Source organism: Amphibalanus amphitrite, unplaced genomic scaffold (assembly GCF_019059575.1).
Source record: "Amphibalanus amphitrite isolate SeventyFive unplaced genomic scaffold, NRLGWU_Aamphi_draft 000747F_arrow, whole genome shotgun sequence".
NCBI classification, from domain to species: Eukaryota; Metazoa; Arthropoda; class Thecostraca; order Balanomorpha; family Balanidae; genus Amphibalanus; species Amphibalanus amphitrite.
In genome coordinates, this window is record NW_024882241.1 from 195,006 (window position 1) to 222,634 (window position 27,629).

At 49.4% G+C, this 27,629-nt stretch overlaps 1 protein-coding gene across 1 annotated transcript; it reads left to right on the forward strand.

Annotated features, from left to right (window-relative positions):
- The first annotated feature begins 5,286 nt into the window (after window positions 1-5,286).
- LOC122365535 lies at window positions 5,287-26,476 on the forward strand. Its single transcript, XM_043336820.1, has 6 exons — window positions 5,287-6,616; window positions 13,720-13,840; window positions 19,187-19,385; window positions 24,292-24,489; window positions 25,349-25,558; window positions 25,866-26,476. Exons 1-6 carry the CDS (start codon window positions 5,287-5,289, stop codon window positions 26,106-26,108), a joined length of 2,301 nt encoding a protein of 766 aa, XP_043192755.1. The 3' UTR covers window positions 26,109-26,476.
- The last annotated feature ends 1,153 nt before the right edge of the window (window positions 26,477-27,629 follow it).

Genomic DNA, 27,629 nt, shown 5'->3' on the forward strand with positions numbered 1-27,629 from the left:
ACTCATTGTCCACCCAGTTAGCGGATTCGGCTGTGTTTACTTGGTTGTCAACGCGTCAGGGCCCGCCGGTGTCGGTGTCGGTGGCGGCGGCGGCGTTGGCGGCGACCCGACAGTGCCTTGGGGTATGGTGACGCCGACTGACCCGAACCGCGAGCCTGGCCCGAGCGCCCGCAATTGCATGGAGCTATGACCGGTGAGAGGGGATGGGGGCAGAGGAGGGAGGGGAGGGTGAGAAGGGAGTCAGCAAAGAAGGAAGGGTGTTGACTGCTCGTTCGGGGAGATATTTGCCTCTCGGCGTAAAGTGTTTGGTAAAATGTTACGTGCATTCTATCCGGTCTTATTTTTTCGAAGCTGGATGCATGACAGTTCGATGCTCTCGCCCTTGACGTTCCTGATTGAACCTGATCTCAACAATTTGTCCCCTAAAAACCAGTCTTGTTAAATGGTCGACAAAAACTGGCTTTTGTCGTTCAGTGGGTGTCATCTGCAGCTCACCCTGGTGTCCAGATGTGATCGCTTTGAGAAATTGATGGACATGAATAGTCACATGGGACAAAATAATTAACCCGCGCCCCGCTGGGGGGGGGCAGAATCTGCCCCCCCCTCCCGTTTTTCGCCAATAACTTCTAAACGCGTTACGCCAGCAACGTCAAACTTTCAGTACCTTATCATACATCAATTTGACACGTTCCCTGAAAATTTGAGCGAAATCCGTCGGAAGATTTTTGAGAAATTGACGTTTTAGTGATGTCATGTTCGCCATTTTCGCCTCAAAAACGGCAAAATTTCAAACGCCGCTAACATCTTCATTTCTAAAGGAATCAAGACGTAACAAAAAGGTTATACGTGATTCTACTTTGTCTATCAAAAAGCTATCTCGGTTTTTTGAAAATTTTGGATTTTGGCCAATTTTTTTCCCAAAAAACTGACTTTTTAGGGAAAATATTTATAAAATCCAAAATTTTGAGTTTATCGAAAAAACCGGAACATATGTCAAAGAAGTGGTCTATGTGCACCTACATACCGATTCTTAGAAGAATCGGTTCAAAAATGTGGGAGTTATTCAAAATTTTATGACGTCACGACACACAATTTAAAAAAAAAAGATTTTTTTGGAAGTTCTAGACCTCGTACGGAAACAAAAATAGCACCATTCGATTCGCCGTGAAAAACTGCATCGGATAGACACCTTTTAAGGCCTTAACAACCAACTTCAAAATTTGACCTCACTTGACCTGACCTTGACCTGACCTCGACCTGAAATTCATCCAGAGGTGGTCCATATCACTTATTGAGTGTGCCTATTGAATTCCATGAGTAAAATGACCCATAAAACATGTGTCGCACATGCCCTTTTCTATATTTTGTTTTTGGTGACCTGACCTGACCTGACCTGACCTTGACCTTGACCTTTGAATGACATTGTGTGCAACGAATATTGTCTTGGTAGTCTAAGAACACGTTTTGGGCAATCAGTCTCAGTCCATTCTTCGGCAACTACGGTGCAAGGCCGATACTGTAGAAACTTGCATTTTGTACCCTTGACCTGACCTTGAGCTGACCTCTGACCTACTTAAGCCAAAAAATTTGGGCTCTTAAGATCCGCCTTGTTGAGAGCTTTCGATTGCCGTTTTCCCCGTCTTTCTACGACCATCGGTTCGGAAGTTAGACAGGGGGGGCAGAATCTGCCCCCCCCCCCCCCCAGCAGGGCGCGTATGGCTGAATAGCCCAGCGGGGCGCGGGTTAATGGAGATGGAGCCATAAGTTGAATATGCTTGTGATCACAGATATCTTACTAGGGTGACCCGCGTGCTCCGCAACGCGAAAAGGGGTATTGACATTTATTGGCGAACATTCTAAAAACACAACCAGGATAATGAGTTCAGACCAGCAATCCAAAAAGCCTTTTCATGTAAAGTTTTAGCAGAAAAAAATGCCAAATATTGTAAAAGACGGATATATGCAACAGCATTGCTTTTGAGCTCTTACTACATGGACTTGACTAAATTTTCGGCGCCGGGCCTTCCACCCTAAGTAGCCCGGGGCTTGCTCAGACACGACACAACACTGTTGGTCGTAGCCCGGCTGGCCAATTGAGCTATACCAGCTCTGACGGTTATGTCGACAGTGATATGTGGAACTGAGCTCGCGAGAGCAGCGCCAGCACCGAAGGACACACAGCTAACGCTATATGAAGTTCACGGACGACCAAACTAGGTCGAACTTGTGCAGTTGGACCCATATGAAAGGAAGCATTGCAAACACATGGCTTCCTGGCCCGGCCACACCCTACAGCTGGCCCTCAGCATTGACCTCAAGCGAGCCTTCGTCACCGTTATACCGTTCATGGACACGCCAGTTAGCACAATGTAAAGGGCACGATCGGATATGGGCGCCAGATAGTCTGGCGTGGAATCTGTCATGGTGGTCTTTAGGCTAAGTCTGAAACGCTGGTGTGGTTATTCTTAGAATCAACGGAAAAGTTTGTGAATGATTTTCGATTCGGGCGTTGATGTCAGCATTGTCTTGGAACATTACAAATCAACCAGGTATGCCAACTTGGCTAAACTTTCCAGTCTTCTTTCCGCTTTCCGGGCTTATGAGCTGGAAATACCAGATCACCGTTGAATGGATGACGTCAAAATTATTTCGATCCTATTCTTCTGTTCGCGAACCGAGGCCCATATCATCATTAAATTTGTAGAACAATGAATCAGGTAATAAACGGGTCAAAATGGACTGTGCCAAAGACATCCTATTTATTACATAATGACGTATGCGAGTAAAATAGGCTCGTCGCCCGGGTCATCTTGTTTTCAAACGGTTAAAATTCCGTCAACATTAAAATAAGTTGCACAAATAAACAGAGTAAAAATGCAAATTATGTGCCCTTATACTTACCGTTTTTAAAGCACCTATTCTAAGGTATTTTGAGCATCTGTAACATGCCGCTTGAACAAAGTTTAATCAATGTCTGCTCTCCTCCAATGTCCTTACAAAACAAGATCTATCTTTTGACATATTTCGGCGATCTTCACTCTGGCAATTCCGTGGCACACACCCATTCATATCTATCTCCGAATCTTTATATTCGCATTTCCCTTCTCACCTAGCACCTACATGACGTTGCTGGCCACTGTCCAGGGTCACCTGGCTGACGGTACCATTGATCATTGGTGTGCGCCCTGCCCGGTAGCGCGGCGTCGTGTTGGTGCAGCTACGGCGCGACCGTAGCCACGCGACGCTCCGTTGTTGGAAGCACTGCACCAGCTGAGCTGATCAGCCGTTCAGGCAGTGACCCGGACCAGTCGAGTGTGAAGGAAGCCGGCCGGATAATAACTAATTTAACAGCCACGTGCACTTTCGCTGACGCATTGCTCACGGAACCGCAGAGCTAACATTAACCGTGTTTACATAGGGTTCCCTTAATCTTCCCCTATTTGTCTCTTAAATGTCCCTTATAAAGGAATCCTCTGTCTCCTTTACCTCGCTTCACTACAAATATGGCGCAACTAAATCATTCTAGAAGCAGTTTGCAATTGTTACTTACCTTTAGGGCTCTCCCAAATAGCTTCCAGACTAGACACTGAGGTAAAAGTGATAGCACATGAAAGCTCAAAGCAAGAAAAATCAGAAAACTATCTGGCATTTAACATACTTTAAACGGCTGAGCTATTATTCAAGTAGGTATAATCACATCCACGGCAATATCAGAACACCTCACCCAAACCGCACCTGTCGAATTTCCGCCTTGACTTTCTGCCGTTTATGCGTTAATGCCACTTAAAAATCCTCAGTCGGCGCACGTGCGCTTGTCGAGTCGGGGACCACCATTCGGACGATTCGGAACTGCCGGCCAATCAGCACGCCGCTTTTGTGATGTGATAGTTTGAGAACCACTGGATATGGTAGCGTAGCAGCTTTTGGAAAGGCGCTACGCTACCAAATCCTCCCCTATTTGTCGCTTAAAGAGGGAATTGAAGGGCAGGATAAAATTACTTCAAAATATGAATTGTTGAATTTCGAGTATTAAATAAGCCCAATTTATATTGTTTACAGCATAAGCGATGCTTAGTATGCTTCTAACAACAATAGCGTCCATAGCAACCTACACGCGAGCGCTATGATGCCTAAAATTCGATCTGAAAATAGGGGAGAAATAGGGGAAGATTAAGGGAACCCTATGTAAACACGACTATTATGCAGAGCTAACGTTATGCAGAGCTAACGTTATACAAAATAGAAGAGCCGACGGAGGAAATTCAGAAGTTTCACAAAGAAATAGTAACGACCGAAAGGTAAACTTTCTGTGAAGTGCAAATAGGTGGCCAGCGGTTGCCGAGAATGGACTTATGAAAAAGTTAACAGGTTCCGCACATGCAAAGGGAAACATTTAATATGAAATGTGTGCACAATGCACATTCAGGATCACTAAATACAGTCACGAGTCACGTGGCCAGGAGACGAAAGTTATTGAAGTGTCATCCCAAGTAAAAGCATCATCCAAACTGACAGATATTTGCATTGTTACAAACCATTTGTTGTCTTAAAATAAAGAAAAGCCAGTGGACGCACTTCATTCAACATTAAACAAGGTTTTCGTGCAGCGTTTAGAAGGTGAATACGCGCAGGGTCGCTTTCTAGGAAGTTCGCATGAACACTACGCTGAAGTCTGATGTAACTGAACAAGCATTCCTTTAAATCTGCTGCATATTATATTTTAACTGACTGATATTGGGTCAGTTTAAGACAGAGTGCAGAAAGTTACACGAGGCCATCTTGCCCTGAACGTCTTAAGCCTGAAACAGACTCTTTCCGCAGTCAGGAAATCGCATGCGAGACCCTATGCAAATCCATGGAAACACGCTCGCATCAATCGCACGTACCTCCCGCATGCGATTGATGCGGGAAGAATTATAATATATTTGAATAGGCTCTCGCATGCGATTTCCTGAACGCGGAGCATCTGTTCAAGCCTTTTGACAATGGACGACTTGTCCTGCACATTCAGGGCACATCAGAAAGAGAACGCGTTTGGTTTTCGACAAGCCCATGATGTATTTTGTTTACTTATGATGGAACTTCGGAGAAGTTTTCTTCGTGGCTTGATCTAAGGTGACTAATTGTGCCCATTTTATCATATCTTCTCTGACCAGCCTTTACCTCTGGCAAGTCTGAAATTAGGTATGGGAGATTCTTTTCTGACCAAACCCTGCCCCTCAGACAGGTCTGAGATAGTTGTACGTTATTTTTAACCATACCCGTTTCTCCTTCAGGTCCGAGATAATGGGATGTGGTCGCAGTCGCGTGTCGGACGAGACTGACGAAGCCGAGGGTGACCGTCTAGTGGTGAGCGGCGCCGGCAGCGCCGGCAGCAGCGCCCCGCGCGAGGCCTGGGTGCCCGACAAGCTGCGCGCGCTGCCGCTGCTGACGCCCCTGCTGCAGCCCATGGTGTCGCTGCGCGGTCGCCGCACCACGGCCGTGCAGAGTATGCAGTCATCCCAGTCGCAGACCGACAGCGTCTTCAATGAGGACGAGTTCGACTGGGACCTCAGCGACCGGACGGACGCCGAGACGCAGACGTACAGACTCCCCCATCAGCTCGCCGCCGATGTCAGTGTTCAGACCGATGTGCGATTCACGCAGATCATGCACGGCGCCGGCGGTGGTGAGGTGGCCGGCCGACCGCGCGCCCGGTTCACCCGCACCGCCGGCACACAGACTGTGGTGGAGCGCGTCAGCCGAGTCACGCAGACCGAGCTGCTGCAGCTGACGCCAGCGTCACGCACCGTGACGCGTCACGGCTCTCCGGCGCCCAGTGACGCGCTGACGGAACTGCTGGATGCTTCCTCACCTCCTCCAGTGTCGATGCAGACGCGGCTGGACGCGGCGCTGGGTGCCCTGCCGCAGGGCGCAGGTGTGGATGTTCAGAGTCAGGTGGATATGGTGCCCGAGGCGGAGGCTAAGGAGAGTCAGACGCACGGCCGTGACGTGATCTCGCCCGCCGATCGGCTAACGCGCAGCTTCAACGGCGCCGACGAGAGTCTGCACGAGCTGATCGTGCGCCCCGAGCGGCCCGGTCGCGTGCGGCGGCGTGACGCCGGGGTGCAGACTGAGAACGATCTGGTCACCGACGAATCCCCCGAATTCGCCGCCGTGCCGCCACCCTTCAAGAAGGCGCAGCTGATCGGTGACATGTCCATCTTCGACATGGTGGACAGCTGGGTGTTGGACACGCCGCCAAAACTGGCCTCAGAGCTGACCCAATTGGCTCTGCACCTCGCGCAGCCATGCCGAGACGACGAGCTGCTCAAGGCGCGTGCCGCCTTCTTCTGGATCGTCAACAACATCCGGTTCGACTGGAGCCTGCTGGACAGCAAGCTGGACGCGACGGGCGCGCTGCGGCGCCGCGCCGGCGTCTGTCGGCAGTACGTGCTGCTCTTTAGCGAGCTCTGTGAACTGATGGGTGTCCGCTCTAAGCGGCTGCACGGCTTCGCCAAGAACCATGACTACAAGCCGGGCCACCAGTTCCGGCAGGCGGAGGACGCGACGCACGCCTGGAACGCGGTGTTTGTGCGGGGCTCCTGGCGGCTGGTCGACTGCACGTGGGGAGCAGGTTAGTCACAGAGGCGGGGGATAGAGGTGATCCTCTCCTGGGTGGGGTGCATGGGGGACTTGGGGAGCAGATCTGGTCAATTATAGGATTGTATAACATGAAGTGCATGTGAGGGGGATGTGATTATTCACTCGAGTCATTCAGCTTATCAACATGTCAGCTGGCGTAAAAATGTAAATTGCAATTGCATTGACGACCTGAATTCACCCTAAATAAGATGCTCGATAGGCATTGCATTGCTCACTTTTGCAGCGAGATATGTACAACATAACACGTAATTGTGATATACCCATTTATGCAGGCATGCAAGGTGTCTGAATAAGTATTGAAATATATGGGAGGCACACTACAACTATCTCCCGAACTGACTGAACAAATTGAGACGTTGCACAATTTGAGGCAAAATTTCAGGGCCAAAATTTCGGCGTTTTGGACCGTCAAAATAAGTGCATGCTTATTTGCACGCAATGGATAAAGCTTCAGCATAATTAAAGATGTGTATTTTGCAAATAACGAGTTGCTGAGAAGCGATATGTCCATAACATCCAAGACAATGACTGATCGAAAAGTCGGAAAATACCACACCAAAGAGTGAGAAGTTCTGACTCGCCCCGAAGGAAGCATTCTCTCCCACCGTGCAATGTGCCTGTCCTCTCCCCGCGCCAGGGCGTGGCTGAGACCTTGGCGGCGTGGCGGGCTGACCACCGCTGCACGGTCTGCAGTCTTACCGGCCTACTGGCCATGGAACTGGGGGGTAACCGGTGACGCCACGGCGCCGGCCACCGTCCGCCTGCCGCAAACTGTCCCCCGCTGTGGTAGTAAAGAGTCGGGCGGCGGAGCAGCAATCTTTCCCTGAAATTGTCACCAAATTGCGCAGATTTCGATATCGGTTCAGACGCTCGCAATGTCAACACCATTACGTCAATAGCAGTGCTTGGTGGCCTTGTGTTTGAACGCACACTGGAAAAACCTGATCGCAGACAAACCACAACATAGAACCAAACCACCGTAGGAGGGTAAATGGTAAATTGAGCAGAAGGTAAATGGAGCAGATGGCGGGCATCCTTATACAAAATAAATAAGCAAGTCACAAACCTTTACCAAGAATCATGCTGCTTGCTTGCAAATTTGAGCTTACGTAGCACTAAAAGTAGTATTTTATGGAAAACTCACAGCCTATCCAGTCTCCATGCAATGCAAACACATCGATGAACAAAATATATACTCCGATCTCCATCAAACATACCTACATTGATGAGCAAAATGCATAGATAAAATATACACATCACATAGTGTTATGTCATAGATGAGCGGGAAGGACAAATATGTCCGGCTATATACCATATTCGCCCCGTGTCCGGCTGCTCCCAGCAGCGCAGTTTATGCGAGCTCGGGACCTGCAAGCGTTCATTTCCCTCTCTGTTGCGTGTGTAACTAGTCACAGCCGGCTATTGGAGCGGTACGGCATAATGACAGTGAATAGGCCACCAGTAGGGACCGGCAGTCGTGGAAAATGGCACTGCACGACCAATTATGTGACAAAAGGTAAAGGAAGAATAATGATGTAACGATAACAGCAGGTGATGAATGATGACAAAAAAAAAAAACGACGGAAGAAACCGATGCTGCTTATATTATACATCCCGCGCCGGTCTAAATTTATAATTTAGGGGGTTTAGCCAGCTTAGCATTTTGGTTTCTTTTAGCATCTCACCGCGCAGAAGGCATTGAACACCGGCATCAATGCAACAAATTCAACGTCATATAACTTGACCAAACTCCATCGCACATGGAGGAGGGAAGTCTACGATCGCAACGATCCTATATGGGCCCGGAAGCTTCTCAGCTCTCTGACTATGTGCCAGACCCGTCTGACCCCAAAGGCACATACACCGCTGCAGTGCTATCCAAAAGACCCCCCCCCCCCCTCCCGGCTCCTCGGTCAGCAAAGCGACAGGCTGGCTCAGTGCGGCGTAGAGCGCTCGCGTGTCGTTCATTGCGCCGATATAGGCTACACCGAGGCCGTGAGCAAATAGTCGGTCCGCACTGCCGTCCAACGGAGGGCTACCGACGAGCCACTACAAGGACCGACGGCACCGATGCGACGGTGCCGACGGGGGTCGACGGTGCCGACGGTGCGCCTTGCCCCGTCCCCGTCGCCGTCGACGACACCGGCCGGCCGCGACTGTTTAATATGCGTATCGATTGCCGTCGTCGCAAGGTCCGACGGCCAGTGCGGTTCTATCGTGTCGTTAGACGCCGTTATATGGCGTGACTGAGTGACCGTTGGTAAATAGTCACTCGCTGCTCGCTGGGCGTTCAGGGCTGCTCAGCTGGAAGGCGGGACTAGAAAGAATAGGATGGTATGGGAAGGGATGGAAAGGGATGGGAAAGACGGGAAGGGACGGACGGACGGACGGACGGAAAGGTGGGACGAATGGGCGGATGGGACCAGGGTATATTGAGTGAAGCTAGGACGGGACAGAAAAGGATAGATGGGACGGAAAGTGATACATTGAGAAGGAACGGAAACAGATGGGGCTGACCCCTTGGTGTCTGGCTGCTTCTGCAAGACAGGTGCACTCGTGCCGGCCGGATGGGAGATTGTATGATAAATGGACCAATGATCTATCAACGATGAATGATGTACCATTGGTTTGCGCTGTATTGCGCTGGCTTTCTTGATCAGGTACACTGGGGACAACAATAGGCCGCAGAAATTGATGGAATCGATTCACAGTGTAACAGTGTTTACAATTGCAAGCTTCGATCTTGCATTTAAGTTCCAACCAGCATGTGCCGGGAAATAATACAAAAAATTCTCTGCACTGGTTCAGAAACCACTTTTCTTCCGATTCAGACCAGGTTGTTTTATGTTCATTGTTCACCTACTATAAACATAGCTCTACTGCTCGCTAAAAGCCTAGAAAATAAAAAAAAGATAAGCAACATTGCCTGCTGGATGATTTAAACATCACAACGATAGCTGCCGGAAATGAGAAAATACATAATTTTTTGAAGCCCAAGTTCGTTGTCGACACTAAACCGAGAATCAAGGACAGACCTTTGGCCTCAGACGTCAGACCATCATTTTGATTAGTGATGCCGCGGCTCCTACTAGCCGTCTCCACAGTCCACATGCGCCACCTCCGTATAGATAAATATCCTTGGTAGGGTCATACCACCGCGCCGGTCGGCCTCCGCCCATCAGCCACGGCGTCACTGGACGATGGTCGGCTATTTTGGCCACTCATACAGGCAAGTGCCAGCAGTCACACCGAGCGTCAATGGTGATGAATGATGGCCAAACGACCCGTCGGACCGTCCCACAGTGCGTCATTGCACACGGCCGTGAGTGATGACCCGAAGTGCGGCGAGTGAGCCGACTGGCCGTGCCGTCAGGAGCAGCTGATTAGGCTTGGTCGAACGAACGGCATTGGCGCTCGGCGAGCCTTACAGTGTGCATAAGCCACGGGGTTTCAATGACATTATTTTTTTCATAAGTGCATGATTGTCCATTGTTCAAGGATGCCCTTCGTATTTAAAGTTGACACATAAGTCACACAATATTGTTAAGCCATTATTTCGCGATGGATCAAAAAGATAAGGGAAAATATAGATAATTACAAACTACCGTCAACCATAACGGAGCACGATGCCAATCTTGATGCACAATTACGTAGAAAATCGAATTAATTACAAAATAAGCCTCGCCTAAAAGAAAGAAAGAAAAACATTTATAACGAGCAGTCCAGGCGAGGAAGAGACGCCGTTCCGGCTCTGGCGCCATGCGCCTGTCCTGCTCTCAGTCCGTCCTTGCGGTTCCCGTCGCCAGTTGCCTCAGTTCCTGTTGCTAATTACCTCATTGTGTGGTTACAGTCGGCTGACAATGCCACCGAGCCGCTGCGGCTCGCTAAGTTGTTGGCCATGATGGACGGTGACAGAGAGCAATACCAGCAAGGTCCTGCCAACTTGAACGTTGAACCAGTATTTAGTTACTTGGCACACACCAAGCAGCACGTGCATTAAAATAGGTTGATTGATATATAAAATTGTATCACAAGGAAGGTACCATTCTTGGGAACCATTCACCTTGCAACACCTCGTTTATACTTGTCTATATTCACCTTGTTTATAACACAAGACTAAAATGGTATATGTCACAAAATTGAGTGATGAATCAATTTACAACATTTTATAATCGCCTGGAAATGATTAACACATGATTCATGAAGTCATTTCTGTGGTATTGTGGAAGCTGCCCGAAGGCAACTGACCGAGTAAACTTTCTGCCAAAAGTGGAGCATGTGGGCCACCGAGGAGCGTCCTTGAGGATGCACCAAATAATGTGCAATGTGACCTTGGTGCAGAAGGCTGCATTCCAAACGTCTAATGGTTGAAGCTTCTGCAAGGAACAGCCTTGCGCTAAGCATCTATTTACAGCCCACCCCTGACCTTCAGTTCAAGGACGGGTAAGACAAAGCTAAGGCAAACCAAAAGATCCCATTTGCTTGATGGACACAAATAATGTGCAACTAAATGCATGTGCGAATAGGCACCGGCAGTGCTGAAATACGCTACGCTACGATGGCATGATCATTGCAGGTATCCCCTTAGGCATCCATGTAACGTTCCACAAAACATCACGAAATAAAAAATCCGTGAAACTACAGGTCGCGTATTACAACCGAATAAAAAATAACGGTCAGTCATCTCAAGTTGGCTCGTTTTAAAGCCATGCCTTTCAAGCTCGGTGGCTGATCGCCTGTTGGAGGGTTGGGGTAGAGGCCGAGGGAGTTGGGACTTAGGGTTTGACGGGGGCTGAGAATTTGATAAAAATGTGAAGTTCTACTAAGGGCCACCGTGATTCCCCGAAAGCCACTGGACTTTGGAGCTATGTATAAAGGTTTGACAGAGGGCTTGGGGTTTTTGGACAAAGGGCTGAGGGCTGGTGGGATGGCTGAGGTTTGAAGAAATGAATGGAGTTTGACAGGGGGCCGAGGAATCGATCAGGATCCGAGGCGCAGCGGCTGCCGTTAGCAGTGACGTATGTCAACCTGCTCGGAAGGTCCCCAGCACCGACTCCCCGTACTGCACGGGCTATTCCCACAAAGCGGCGCTGAACAATGTCACCGATTGATCCGGTGGACCAAACACCCAGTGCCCTGTGTCGCACTGGTTACAGGTCGAGCTCAGTGGCGATGGATAGTGGAACTGCAGCCCCGTAGCAGGAGGGAGGCAAGTTGTTTCCCGATGCTGCCCATATGTATATTCCTAAATCCTATAGTGGGCTTGTAGATGCTTTATCAGGTGGTGGTCGGTGGACCATGATCAATGATCATGGACCAACGCCCGGATCATGGACCCCATGACGGTACTTTTGTCGTGCTGCTTGGCGGTGTGACACGCTATCTAGTCACACCCCCACCTCTGGCTTCCCCCACTGGATCACGTTGTTACCACGTGGTCCTGGATGACGACAGCTTATTCCTTTTACTTGGTGTAGTTAAGTCCCCTGTGCCGCCAGTGGACATCAATACACACATTTTGCACAAGCGTTTTACGTGAAGTGAAGGATGCAAAAGATAAAAGATCCACTTTTATCATACATACACGCCTGACTGATCTTTCAATACGCAAATGTCTCCCCAGAGAGGCAGCTCAGGTTGGGATTTTCAATAGAAAATCACAATTCTAAAGAATAGTGATGTTCTAATTGAAAAGTCCTAACCGCTTCGGAAAACTTCACAAGCACTGCAAGCGTACAGTCGCGCAATGCACAATAAACATTACGCAACGCAGCAGTTGAGCTGTGACTGTTGCTATGCTTTGCAATTTTATCGACACATATTTGGGATATCATTAAAGATAAATCAGCTAAACGTGTCGTAGATACAAATTCGTAAGTGCTTAACAGTTAACATAGCATAATTGGCATCATTTGCCGACCAACTAGTTCATTTGGCACAATAATTGTGCAACAGAGGTACTACATAGAATACAAAGTATGGTCATAGGCACATCAAAATAACCATTAACCCCTCACGTTCGCCGATGTGGCAATTTATCACTATATCAGCCCAAAGGAGTGACTTGCAAGGGTCCCACCACGGCTTTTTGGTTGGTTAGTTGGGGGTGGGGGCAGCTGACCAACTAGCGGGGGCGATGCCCTGGGGCGAGGTGGTCTATTTTGTGCTCCTGGTCAGCGTATAGCATTTAGTGGTATTCAGGGCACCGAAAAATCACACAAGTTCTTCGCAAATTTATAAGGTCAGGTCAAAGTGATGACCACAAGCGGTTCATCAAGGGTCACGCGTCCCGAACTGTGCAACTTTCAACAAATCAGCTCGATGAATAGCAACTTATGATAAGAGAGATAAGTAAAAAATACAGAAAGATCGGATTGATGTTAACCAGGGGCTTGATATTGATGCTGTTGCAGCAGTTTCCACAATAACACGCTAGGTAAAAAGAAGGCCGCAGTATACGTCATTAGGACGTGATGACCTCATGTGCTGCTCAGCCTCACTTGCGATAGACTTAAAAACGGTTAACACAAACAAGAACCTCGCTATTGGGCTGCTGGGCAGGATTGCAAGCTGATGAGAAAGCCATCGAATAGCCTAAAAAAAAGTCTGCAGTCAGCAGGCCGATAATTTCACACTTCGTTTTTTTCGAATGCATTTTTTCAAATGAAACTTATTCAACGCTGCGGGTGGTCCGAGAGACAACAAGAAGATACATTTTGAGCTTATTAAATCTCGGCGGCACAAAAGACGGTGCATTAGCTGATGACTGAGATTCAAGTGATTACCGCAGCGCCTGAGCCCATCCCGTTGGGACAGGAATGACCAAATGCGGGGTAGGCAATGCCACCCAGACGCTCAAGTGGTCACTGGTCACACCAGAGGATCGTGCTCCTTTGAACTGCCCCTTGCCTGACTGGGTAGTTAGATTAGGGAAAGGTCGCCGGCTATTGGCTATCACCCAAATGGTACGCCACTCGTGCGGTTCCTCAATGCCAGCACGCACGGCACGTGCTGTTATGAGCCTGGTCGTGTGCGCGTGTGCACGTGCTGACTGGCGCTCACTGTTCCCCTCAGGTTTCACTGACGCCACGGGCCAGTTCGTGCCACGTGTCAACGAGTTCTTCTTCCTGGCGGACCCCGAGGACCTCAGCTGGACCCACTTTCCCTTCGACGAGAACGAGAGGGACTACGACCGGTGAGTGATGAGCTGAGGGCCGGGGGGGGGGGGCTATCACCTTTCGGACACGGTGCCGCTGGGTCGAGGGCGGACAGGGCCTTGAGACACTTTTTGAAGCAAGAATAGCCCATCAGCCACTCTTTGATCAGCCATGCGAGTGTGGCCAATGTGCAGTACGACCATCAACAAAAGGGATGTCAAAAACATAACATCACTTGCAAATGCAATCAACTTGTTAAAGGATGTTTTTTCTATAACCATATTGCACGATGAAAAGCCTGAAGGGAAGTGTTAAGTCATTTTCCGGTAATAAACGTTGGCCTCAGAGTAATTGAAAACTTACTGCAGCTGAATCCACAGCAAGAGATAAAAATAATAAATATTTAAATAGATAATAAATAAATAATAAATAAATAGTTTCCAAAAAGATGCTCAAGACGGACCAATTTCAGTGGACCAGCTGAGGAAGGTGGTCCTCTGACACTCTTTTCCTCTGTCCTCCTGTCCTGTCCTCTGAGCTCTTTTCTGGAGGTGATTGACGGTCCTGTCTAACACAGCAGCAACGTCTACCACCTCCGTCCGTCTCAAACATGCGTGAAAAATTATGACATTTGCTATAGTGTAATGTTCCGGGGCAGGGAAGACAAGCGAGCGTTACATGACGCAATAATAGACCAACGGATTCCACATCTCTTTTTTGTAGAGGAAAATAAGTATTCTTACAAATCAGTGGCAAAAACCACTTGGACCATTCCCATGGCATTGCCGCATAATGTTAATAAGCGTATTGATCAGTAACGCTGACCATATCCAGGTGCGGCCCTTGACCTTTTGGCTGCGGTTGTCGCGGAGTGTGGGCCGTTAATTGTGACCTGGCGTGGCATTCACGGTGGGTCGTGGGTCGGGGTCGTGACGTGCCGGTCATTCTTGGCGTGGCCACTGCGGCCGGCGGATTGGAACGTGAGGTGATGATGTCTACCCGTCGCCCCCAGTTCCAGCGCACCAGTCTGTCAGCGCCCACTTCTGCTCGTTAAATCAGTCCTGATCACTCTTTCAGTCATAGCATGAGCATTGATCAGCTTCTATGCCGTGTGTATTTTATGTATGTCTCACACAGGAGTAAATAAGAATGCATTTTATGGATCGGATACCTGCCCATATAGCCCCCAGCCATAGCTTTTAGATCCAAGAGCTTTTGACGTTTAGCCAAGCATGCAACGCACCAGACACTGGCTTTATACAGTGCCACGGAATGCGTCTGAGCTCCATGGTTTATTGTACATATAAAGTGCCATGTGACAAATTGGGCCCTTCTATCTCAGCTTGACTGCGAATTTATAAATAGTCGAGCAAAGGAGCGCAGCAGGTTCTTTCCAATATATCATACATCGAGCACCGATTCAGCCCTCACTGAAACCGCTTCGCTACAAGGCTAACATGTTTCCATAAACAAGGGTAGAAAATGGGCAATAGTTCACCGAACATTTACACCGAGCCCGGAAACTGGTGGACTCTGAGGTCAGATAAAGTGTGAAGTGCGGCTAGTGAACTGTTTCACGGTCGGCTCAGACGGAAGCTGCGAGATCGTTCAACACACCGCCGTCAGCCGACGGCGACTGTTGAACGCGGAATTACGCCTGGCGACCGCCCAAGGCTACGGCGGGGGGGGGGGGGGGGGGCGGTGCCGGTCGTTAGCTCATGGACCAGTGACCGCCACTGCAGACCGCAGACCACCCAAACTCTGTCCGACGGACCAGCACCGTCCGGCCCGGCGGACCAGCCCCGCCCGACGGACCATCTCTACCACCTCTACCCCGCCTGTAAGACAAAACTTTCCTGACAGACCATCCCTATCCCGATGGACCATTCCTTCCTGGTAGAGCACCGCTCCTCCCGACAACTAGTGGCCTCAGCTCGTAATATACTCGTACGCAGTACGAGCTGAGACCACGCCCCCCCCCCGCCCAGTATCCGGCAGCCCCTGGGCCAGTCACCCCTCCCCCTCTCCCTGGACCCAGCTGGCACGTGCAGCCAGCCGTGAGTATCTGCCGTGACTTGTCGTAGGTTGTCAGTGCAGACACGCCCGTCGCCTTCACACAATCACCGCCACTGATTGGAGATAATCGGGATAAATTGGATAATCAGTCTCCGAGACCATTCGATAGGTGACTTGCTAATAATAGCCGGCCTTGCAACTTCCTTTTGTTGTAAATTAGTGCCCACCATGATGTCATACGATCCGTTGTGGAATATATCCTCTCATGGGGTTCAGTTTAATCATTTTCATTGGTGTTTTCCTGTCAGTTTTCGAATGCGATTTATTGTTTGGTAAAAAACATGTATTGGATCTGTATTTCACGGTTTCCTTGCACGTTGACTTGATAAAGGATATAAGTGTGGGGAAACGAAGCCAACTACATAACGAGACGTAAATTCGTTTTTGATTCACGCCGTTGTTCGACCTTATTCCAACAATTGGCGTTTTCCTATAGCTTCTTGCATGGGTCTCATAAGTTTTGTTTCAAAGTGCTGAATAAAGTTTCGAGGAGAACATTCCATCTCTGATATTTTATTTTGTCTATATTTAAGCACCTTCAAAAGGAAAAATGTAGTGAGAGGAATTATAAGCTATCAAATTGTGAGGTAATTTCAAAGTTGCAAGGATGAACAAATCGTAATGACGCTCTGCCTCCAAGTGCATAGCCGACTTGTGCCTCTACATATACGATATTATTTAGCGCATATCTATTCGGCTTTATACCAGCATACATCTGACAAGCCTTGATCGGTTCGGACTCTACTCTCTAATAACTTTCGAATGACGGGCTTGCAGTGTATCGATTTTTTTTTTTTAATAACTCCTGCTGACATGTGGAATGGTGACGTGCCTTGCCTTCTCATGACTGACACCATGCCTTTCCATCGTCTTCACTCCCAGGAAAATATTCATTTTATATGAGCCGAGCTTCCATCGATTACTGCCCTGAACCTGTGCAAAGCTTTCGGCTAATGATCTTGTTTGGGTCATTCGCGACACATTCCACGGGTCACCAAATATAGGTAATTGGGTCAAGGACAGCAAGCCAGTCGTTGAGTTATGTATTTTGTCGTTGTCCATAATGTGTGTCAGCTTCCTCAAATACTTGGCACGCAGCCGTTGCCTGGTGCTAAAATAATGATATGACATGAAGATGTACTGCGTTTCGTTTCGACAGAAAACAAATTAAATGAGTTAGATGCTGCTATACCGCCTTTGGTTGAGATCCCCCAGCAACACGGTCCAATTCATATGAAAGTGGCATGGCATTTCTGACCACACCAGCTCCTTCGAACACATCCTTGGCGCCCAACTCTTGATATTCCAGTCAGTCAGCACTCGGCACCACCTTATTTAACATAAGTCCAGTAATACCGTCCAGGCTCTGCAAACCCCCGCCCAGCAGGGCTGTCCCAATTGGGACCAAAACAATGCTGCACCCTTCCCAATGAGTCCCCGACCCAGCTCCGTCACCCTAATCTGTCAACTTTCTGCGCAATAGCGCCGTCCTACTCTGTGAAATCCCGATTTAATACTACGCCCTACTCCGCTCTGTGAGCCCCCGGCCCAGCGTGCCGCCCTGGGCCACATACTTCTCTATTCTCTATATATAATAGTCTGTGACGGGGCCAACCAGCATCGGTCCTGTACAGCCCCGGCCGTTCTACTCTGTGAGTCCCCGTCTTGCTACGACGCCGTACCCGTGAAAACCCGGCCCAGTGGGTCGCCTGCAGGGCCAATCAGTGCCGTCTTACTCTGTAAGTCCCCGACTCTCGGACCGTCCTACTTTGTGAATTCCCAGCCCGCAGACTTCCGTGCCGTCTTTGTAAGTTCCCGTTCCGTTCCCCCAATAAGCACACCACCCGCAGCGTCTTGACCGTGGTTAGCTCCACTGCCCTCCGGTCACGCCACGAGTCGTTTCAGTTGATCAGCCGCCGTCAGTCGGGGACGGGGTCGGCACGGCCGAGCACGCCCCTTCGGTACGGCCCGGCGGCACGGCCGGCCGTGCAATCGACCGGCCGGGTCACGGTGGGGTCCGACGACGGTTTGGAGGGGGGGGGGGGGTTATTGTGGGGGACTGGTGCACGGCCCAACATCAGCCTGATGAGGTGCGCCGTGACTGCGGCTCGGATGGCCGCCCGAAATGTGCTCAGCGATGAATTTAATTCACTCGGCGATATATGTGGTTCGCCCAGTCTCAGTGATGAATTTGGTCAGGGCGCGGAGCTGACTTTGGTGGATGTTCGTGATATCGCGGTCAGGCAAAACGATGGCTAAATCTATGCTATTATCACACAGCGTCTAGCTTACTATAAACAATTTTTTACTCACGATAATAATTATAATTTGCGAAACTTTTCGTGGGTCAAATCCGGGTGTAGTTGTTCTTATGAGTTACTACTTACTACATATGTGATCCACCCACGAGCCTTGCCACCGGCCAGATCACTCAAGCGTGAACATGACTCATATAGGTATATTGTGCTGAACGCATGAATGTATAAGAATTTTTACTTGCAGTAACGCTAAATACAGCCTGCAGGGCCTCCAAAATACATTTCAATTTAAGTTACAATGTTTACTTGTTCCCAGTGCATTCCTTTTCATTTCTATTGTCCCTATATTATGTAAAGAGAGCAAAACCCCCATACGACCACTTTCCGAGACCGGTGCTTGTAACGCGACATAGCAAAACTGCTGTGCAACCATGACTGTCCCGTTTCATAGTCATGCTCAAATCGGTGGTGATCTATAGTTATCAAGCTTAGAGAGCAAACAAGATGAGTGACGATAAGAACTTTAGCGTCGTCCTCGGCCTCATGAAATTGACTTAATGAGGTCATAAAATACCACACGTGATCGAAGCTTTTTGAGGTTGTCTATTGTTTTCGGAAGAAGCCCAGGTTCCGTTTGCTACGATAATGTCTATGTCACGTTTAAATACGACGAAGCGCCAATTCATGAGTCGTTGAGCAGTTTCATTGATCGCCTCTGAGAATTCGGTCATGGTCATCAATGCTGAACGACTAATAACCAAGTAATATTGCTGTGTTACGTATAAAGGACAGGTGAGAACCACGTCTTCTCTGGATCCTAATTGAAACATGGATCACGACAGCCGACATGTAAAAGTTACGTGCTGTTATAAGGAGCACATAACGTGGCAGCTTGGAAGCCAATTCTTTGTGAGTCTGAGCCCCATTATCGATATGTCAACGTTTGGCCTCGTGTGCTGAGACCGATGCGTCAACTTTGTGCCCTGCCCTCTGAGACACACGTCAGCATTGTGCACTGTCTGACCGATGACGATGCCGTCTGTTGTGCAGGTGGCAGCTGATCGTCATGCCGCAGTCTTTGGAGGACTTCAACCGGCTACCGAAGGTGACGCCCTGGTTCTTCATGAACGAGCTGCGCCTCAAACGGCTGTATGCCAGTCCAGTGTCGTTCAAACATCAAACGGAGATCGAGATCTTCTGCCAAGGACCCATCATGCGCTTCAAGTACAAGTTCTACTCAGTTAGTGAGGTAAGTGGAAGGGTTGAAATATTTTGAAACTAGTGAATAAATATCGTTCGCATTTCTCGCGATTTTTCGTTGCCAAGAGATAATTAGCCGGATAGTTTTTGATCTGATACATTTTATGTAATGTGTTCACTCTTGTGACTGCTACAATGTATCGACTGATCAACAATGCTAAAATGGATCAATAATGAACCAAAAAAAAAAAAAAAAAATCAGTTCCACAGTAACAATAAGCAGCTCACACCCCGCCAGGGTCGAGGTTAGCGTCCCCGACAGAGCGGACCGGGGCGGTCGGGGCGGGAGGGTCGAACGGTAGCGGTTCCAGACCCTCCTCCAGTCGGTGAGTCTCGCCGTGACACGGTGCAGCGTGGCGCCAGCACGTGAAATATTGATGGCCGCCGCTCCAAACCGGGACAGCGCCGCCGATGTGGACCAAAAGCCGCTGTCCGTCCCCAGCTCCCCCTCTCACCCTCCCCGAGGCCTTCACCGATTGTCCACTTGGCCTCACGCGACCGTCAGAGGCCATTTCATTCACCCGTGTGGCTGCAGTCAGGCTCCACGTGTCCCTCGTATTTGGACGCATACACCCGGGCGAAAGTTTGAACGAGGTGGATAATTAAACTACGTGTGAACTGAGCATTTCTTTGAAAACGCATGACCTGCGCAGCGGCCAAAATTCTTGTCTGGTCGTTGTGTGCACTCCCAGGTCGGCTCTGCTCGCCGGACGCTCCCATCCATCGAATACCAACCGCTCGGGTCACCCCTGGGTGTTAGTTTTTGTCCAATGGCACTCGGCTGCGTCCAGGGTCACCAAGGTCACACACCTCCCCTTTCCCATCGCGCCCACTGGCGATGGTCTCGGTCACGTGAGAGGTTCATGGGTTCGACTGACCCGCGATGAGCGACAGACGTGGCACCAGCTGGAAACGCTGGCGATAACAACGCACCATAAGACGCACTGGCGATTGACAACGGCGCAGGGCCTCGGCTAACATGTTAACTACTGCGGCAAATGCCCCAGTAGAGTCGAGGAATGCCCCAGTAGTGGTCATGCTTTGCCCAACCTCCACAAAATGAGAATATATCAATATTAACCTTCCAGGCGGTGGGGGGGGGGGGTCATTTTTTGCCCCCCTTTAGTTTTTTCAATATATCTCGAGAACCGCTGCGCTGATCGTCACCGAACTTTCAGTACCCTCCCGGGAGCAGCTATCGCACTTGGTGACCAAACATTTTTCCAAAGGCTATGATAGGTTGGCCGCTAATGACGTCAGAGTGACGTCATTTTTGCCATTTTCGACCGAAAAAAGGTTTCGCGGGAAGAGCTGTCAGGCCTACAGCTTTAGAGATACAGAAAAATATTTCAGACATAAAAGGTGTGGAATTAAAAGGGGCTACAAAACTGTTATTTCGGTTTTTCGAATTTTGTGGATTTTGACCCCCCAAAAATATATTTTTTGAATATAATAGCCAAAAAATCCAAAAAGTTTTTTGAATTTCGAAAAAAAACGGAAAACTTGTCATAGTCCCTACTGCCTTCTATCTACATACCAAATTTGAGATCGATACCTCTTTTTTTTGGCCAAGTTATAGCGAAAAAACTGTTCAAAATTGATGACGTCAAATTTTCAAACTCAATTTTTCGCAATTCTAGACCTCGTAGCGCAAAACAAAGACCACCATTAGACTCCCCGTGCCGAGTTGCATCGAATCGATACCCATTTTATGCAAAAATATCAACTTTGAAATTTGACATTTTTTGACCTGACCTTGACCTGACCTCCACCAGAAAGTGACCTAAACCGTACCTGATTGTCTTATAAACAACACCATTGAGTTGGAAATGAAAAACTGGCCATAAAACATGCATCACATAACCTTAGTAAAGTTGGGCTCATGTGGTGACCCTTGGTGACCTTTGGTGACCTGACCTGTGACCTGACCTGGTATGACCAGTGACCTCTAATAGCAACATATGTACTAGACAACTGACGCCTTATCGCTGATTTTCGACAAAATGCGTTTTACTCGGTGTTTAGCGCTTTCCCTAGAAGCCCCGTGAACGGTGAAACATTTTATCTTTGACCTGACCTATGACGTCATCGGTGACCCCGAGGTCAATGAAATTTGATTTTCCTCGACAAATTTGACAGGGCTATCGAACGCCGTTTGAATTTTCCGGATCCGTCCAGTAGTTTCGGAGATTCGGGGGGGGGCAAAAAAATGCCCCCCCCCACCGCGCGGAAGGTGGCTGGGAGGCCCACCGCCTGCCGGGTTAACGTACATTCTTTCATTCGGGAGCGGTTGAAGACGTTTGTGGCAAGAAATCAGGGGCGGCGGAAGAGGAGTGCGCGGTGTGCACATGCAGCTGCATCCTCAATTTCCATCCAAAAGGCAAAAACATAGACTGCATTGGTAAACATATCTTTTTGCACCCCATAATCCATCTTCCATCTTCATTCGAAAGAGCGTCAAAAATAATGACGAAATTACTTCGGCCACTTTTTTGGTCAGGTCAAAGGTCAGGACGGTCATGGTGAAGGCCAAATTTCGCCGATTTTCAGGCCGAATATGGACAGTTTACAGGATGCCGACGCATAACTCGGGAACCAATTAGAGCTACAGCACCGCGGAAAAGCGCATTTGATAGCCATATTAGCATGCTTTCTGGTTATTTCTCTTAGATTTGACCTAACGTCAACGGTTTTGCCTGCAAGGGGCAAAAACTACCAAAATAGACGTTTTTTTTTCGGGAACAGTTTTTCTGCAATAACTTTTTACTCATGACCGGAAATTGTCATGTTGCATATCAGTGGATCTGCATCGTCGAGACAAACACAACTAAGGCATTTTCATTGCTCTAGCATGCCTCTTTCAAAAGTTATTCGCGAAAAACTGTTAGATACCATTCGTGAACTGAGATGACCTCAGGGGCATAAAGAAGGGTCACGGATGCTACTTTCATGTTCAGGGTGTCAAAGTCACGTACGGCCCTCCAGAAAAAGAGTGGTTGGTTAGCCTGTGTGCTTTTGGTGTAATAACTTTGAATGACAGAGACACTCCTGTAAAATGACTCAATAGAAATGAGAAGAGGGTTCTTGCACACTCTTCGGCAATGGTTTTCAACAGCCATTAGACGTATTCATCAATGCAGATACTCAAGATAGGTTATTGTGATGTTGGCAACCAACCACTAGGTACCTGGAGGGCCGTACAGTGTTTTATAGTGTTTAAAATAACTTTCGTCCAAAAGAGGTGGTTTTGAATTTTCTCCCATGGACTTATAAAAGAGGTCGCAAAATTGAGCTGACCTTAGGTCACCGATATGAAAATTCCGAGATATAAATTTTGTACATGCTGTTGCTCTTATCATTCGCTGAAAGTTTCAAAGTGATCGGTCACTCGGTGTAGCTACGGCATACATTGAAACATTTTATGAGGTGAGGTCACTTGAATTGACCTGGTGACCTGATCTTGAATGACCTTGGTCTGACATTTTTACAACACGTGTAGAATTGATGGATGGTGGAGCGCAGCCGTTTTTTAGATATCCGCAAAAAACCGCAGGAAAAACCGCAGGTGTTCAAATACCCCCCCAGCAGGGCGCCAACACGCTTCGCCGATTTGCCCCAGTAGTCAAAATTCCTTAGCCGAGGCCCTGGTATTGGTTACAAAGAGCGGCGCACTGGCGATGAACAGTGGCACATAAACGACAGCAACGGCGGGCGCATAAGAGACAAAGAGTGGTGCACAGGTGACAAACACCGGCGCATTAGAGGCTTACACCGACGCATAGGCGGCAGGCACCGCACACGGGCAGCAAACCCAGAAGAGCAGCGGAAACAGTCACGTGTCTCCTCACGTGCATGTATTGTGCCAGCGGACAGTCAAGAGCCTTATTCTTCAGGCCAAGTGCATGCATGTTGAGGAGTTTGCATTCCAGCCCTGCTCAGCTGGAGTTCCATTTAAAATTGCCATTCCGTCTGAGTTCACCCAGTCAGGAATGAGCTGCAAGCTGCAAAGTCGTCGCCGCCATAAAATGACCATGCAGTGACGGATATATTTGCTCAGCATTCTAGCCTTCTTTCATGATGCATACAAATAAAGAGCAATATAGTCCATACCTGCGCCTGCACTGCTTGCATGTGAACGTCTAAACAACTCAGCTACAGTCAGTCGGTGCTCCACATAAGTTCATCGATTAACCCTGATATATTATGTGCCGTGATTGCGATACCGGCTGGCGGAGCCGGTCGCTGGTCTAGCCGGGGTCACGACCTGTGCTGACGTCACGCCCCCCCCCCGTCGGGGGTCGGTCAGAGCGTGTCACACGGCTGCAATGGCGTCACCACGGGCCGGCCGGTCACTGGCCACGGTCACGGGCGTCAGCGTCACGAGTCACGGAGACGCTACGTCACGGAGTCGCGACTGAGACAGTGGCTGCGAGGGGTCGTAGCGTGACCTCATCTGGGCATAACGTCACCGTAACCGTCTAAACTCATGGTTGGAGATGCATGTGTGGTCTCCGACACAAGGTATCGAAGCTTGCCTGACCTGACCTGACGGCTGGAAGGACGCGTTGGCTGGATTTGATCAACCTTCACCGTGAGCCGAAGCTGCTTATCTGACCTGACCTGACAGGTGGGCCTGAGCTTCCATACGGTAGATAGTGATGGTCTGACCTGACCTGTCCCTGCTGGTAGGTGGGCTCGGTATCCTGACCTGAACTGACTTGACCTTATCCCCTCCCACATGTGGAGATTGGAGAGCAGTGACCTGGTCTGACCAGTGACCTGACCTGACCTTCTCGCAGTTGGAGCTATGTGGCCTGACCTGGCCTGATCTGACCCGACCCATTCCTCCCCACGGGTAGAGAGTAGTGGTCTGACCTGACCCGACCTGCCCACAGGTGGAGAGCAGTGAGCTTAACGGCTACGTGTTCTGCCAGCTACGTGGCGCCGACCGGCGGCAGGGCAGCTTCACCGTCCAACCACCAGAGACGGGCTCCTACTTCCTCAAGGTGTACGGCCGGCCGGAGGAGGACATCATGGACGACGAGACGCTGCCGCTCGACCACCTGGCCACCTTCCTGCTGCACTGCATGAAGGTGCGCTCTGAGCCGTCACGGCCAGTCCCCCCCCCCCCACGGTCACGGTTCGACGCACGTAACGCAATAACACTGAGAGCGCCGTTCAATATACCGGTGGCACACAATGCAACATGAAACTATTGAGGCGTGATGGTATATGCCGCTCAAGTGTTCTTCTCTTCCTGGTGCCTTGACGGGCTGCTTTCACTTTGCTCTTGATTGATATCGGGCCCAGGCGTTTGGGCGTTATTTGAGATGTTTACCCCAACCGCTTGCGGAGTTCGCCCACACGCCGGGTGCCGAGAGTTACGTTACGAGACAGCGTCAGTCTTTTTTAGGTGTTTTGTCTGCAAGTCCGTCCCTGTATGAATGAATGGTTTGACCTGATCACCTGTGGGGCCAAAAAGGTCATACCCTTGGCGTCTCGGGCGGGGCCGGGGTCATGGAACAGGCCCTTCGGTCGGGGCCGAAACGCCAACCACTCGGCAGGCGCCAGGAAATGCATAAGGCATTGCACCATTGTGTGGGCGGCTCCGTGCGTGTCATTTATTAGCTTCAGCGGGAAGTTCGTTTCCGTAAAAACCGGAAGGCCTTGTTAGCTTCTTGTTAAAGTTAGCTGCTTGCGTGTGGAAGGTGAGCTACTGATCAGTATGTTTGAGAGGTTGGTGTTGTTTACACCATGCTTACACTGTCAAGGTTAACTCACTGTTGACCATAATGACCGTTGCATGCAGCAATGGCAGCATACACACCTTCCGATTCTTGGAATGCGTGCTATGATTTGTTAACTTATCTTTGCTTGAGCCATATCAATAGCTCGAAGACTGCACTAGACATCTGCATTGCATTTGTATCCGTGTGTTCTCTTTCTCTTCAGCCTCGGCGTCAGTTCAGCCCCTGGCCTGTGAGTGACGTGCCGTGGGGGCCGAACGGCTTCTTCTTCGAGATGGGCGCCTCGCTGTACAACCAGGAGGGTCCCGTGATCGTCACCTGGGGCGGCTTCAAGCAGCTGGTGCTGGAGACCAAGGTGGACCTGCTCACCATGGTGCAGGTCTTCGACGCCGACGGCTTCGAGATCGAGTCCAAGGTGATATAACAAATAATAGAGAGGCGCGGTATCTCGTCATGTTTCCAAACAAAAGACATACATGACCTGTTCGCGTAGTAGTTCCCCAAATCTGATGTTTCATGGTAAATGAAGAAACGATCAGATGGTGTGCATCAAATAATTTGCATTTTATATTCATACTTATAAGAAGCGCGACTTGAGTAAATACGTAGAAACTTATACGCAGCATAAATGACAAAATTGGAGCTTTGACTGCGAGGTCATGCTGGAGTTTATGTACGTTTACCGACATCCTTACCGAAATCTGTGTGTCACGGTGCCGCAGACGATGGTGAAGCGGAAGGATGTGGACGGCGACATCATCTTCTTCATTCACCCTCCTCGGATCGGCTTCTACAAGCTGCTGGTGTACGGCATCCCTCGGCCCAGTGAGAAGGGCAAATGGCGGCTGCCGCTGATCGCCTCCTTTCTCATCGAGTCCAAACTCAGCCGCAGTGACGGCGAGCCGCCCAAAGAACCCGAAGCCGACACAAAGAAAAAGATCCGCCTGAAGCCGAGGGCCAGGTGAGCCGGCGGCGGCTGCCGCGCGAGCCAACCGGCGCTGGCTGTGTGGAACTGTGCGGAACTCTGCGGAAATGTGCAGAGCTGTGCGGAACTCTGCGAAACTCTGTGGATTTGTGCGGAACTGTGCAGACCTGGGTGGAATTGTGCGGTCCTGGTGACGGACTGTGTGACGTGGGGTGGCTATCTTGTGCTGTGCCGACCACATCTGACTTCGCCAGCGATCGGCAACGCATGGTATTCCGCGACCGATATCCTTGCAGTTCGTTTGGAAGCGACCGCACCGATCTGTTCAGTGATATCGTGACGCAGTGTGACGAATGTGACGCCCGGTGACGTGAAGTAACGTCACATGGTTCTCACTCGTCTGAAAACGGTTCGGATGGCGTTACAGAGTGGTTGCCGGACATATCATTCTCAGGCGCGCGCTCGTTTTCTCATTATCATTATCACCGGGTGCTAGGGAGGGGAGGGGTGGGGAGGGGAGGGGGACGTCCAGTCTCTGGCGGCGCGTACCGGTGCGGGCTCAACAGACTAGCATTCCTCACCATTGTGTCTGCTGTGAGTGTATACTGACGGTGTGAGTGAACAAGGAAATGGTGATATTTATTATTATATCTATGCTATTATCAATGCCGATGCCGACAAATGTCGAATACCGTTTCCCTGATTAACTCGCGTTCAATTATATGTGCAGGGACGCAGACCCTGCGGTCTAGCTCCACTGATGGCTCACGATTTATTGTCATCAATTTAACGCGTGCTGGATCGAGAGGCTGTTAATTGTCATTCATTTTATTGAAGCACATTGGTATCACAGGTATCAAGTACGATCCTGTTACACATTTTGCATCCCCTTGTTTACTGTGGCTGATTTTTCGTCCGAGCTAGCCAGCCAAATGCCCTTTAGCTCTGTGACTTTTGTACCACGCCCACAAGAATACAGGAATATACCTTACCTGTGTGAATAAGCCTCACGCGAAAAACATGGAATCTTATCTGTAACTGTGACATGCCGGTTATGTAACATGCTCTCTCTTACGTGATGTTGAAGTTTTTAATTAGAAAATGGAAGACCTTTGGGATGTTGACGAGAAACGTTTCTGTGTCGAGCACGCATCAAACAAGTTGCATTGATTTTGTATTGTTCTGGGCACTCTCATAGACGGTCACGTTTCTGGCTCCACCTTTAGTAAATGGACAACAAAAGTCTGGAAAGACTCTTTTGATTTTGATTTCCTCATTTAGTGAAATATCTCTGTACCGCCATCAAATAAGGTACGTTTTACTCGCGAATTGGCAAAGATTCGAATCTGGTCTGTTGAAGGCCACCAAACTATAAACCCTGGTCCCGTTCGAGAGCCTTCGAGGGGGTGCGATGATCTCAACTTTCAGGCCATTCACGGAAAATCAACATTGCTGGCAACATGGCTATGGCAGCCTCTCTAGCATGTTGGCCTCTGCTTTGTGCCCTGCAGTGATTGGAAGCTTCGTTCCCCCTTCCGGTGTCCAAAAATTGACAATCTAT

What these genes read in the sequence shown, in the direction of transcription:
- LOC122365535 (XM_043336820.1), top strand. Translation starts at nt 5,287, where the DNA reads ATGGGATGTGGTCGCAGTCGCGTGTCGGACGAGACTGACGAAGCCGAG. An exon ending in TCCTGCTGCACTGCATGAAG is followed by an intron (nt 24,490 to 25,348) that starts GTGCGCTCTGAG and finishes CTTTCTCTTCAG; the next exon opens with CCTCGGCGTCAGTTCAGCCC. An exon ending in GCTTCGAGATCGAGTCCAAG is followed by an intron (nt 25,559 to 25,865) that starts GTGATATAACAA and finishes ACGGTGCCGCAG; the next exon opens with ACGATGGTGAAGCGGAAGGA.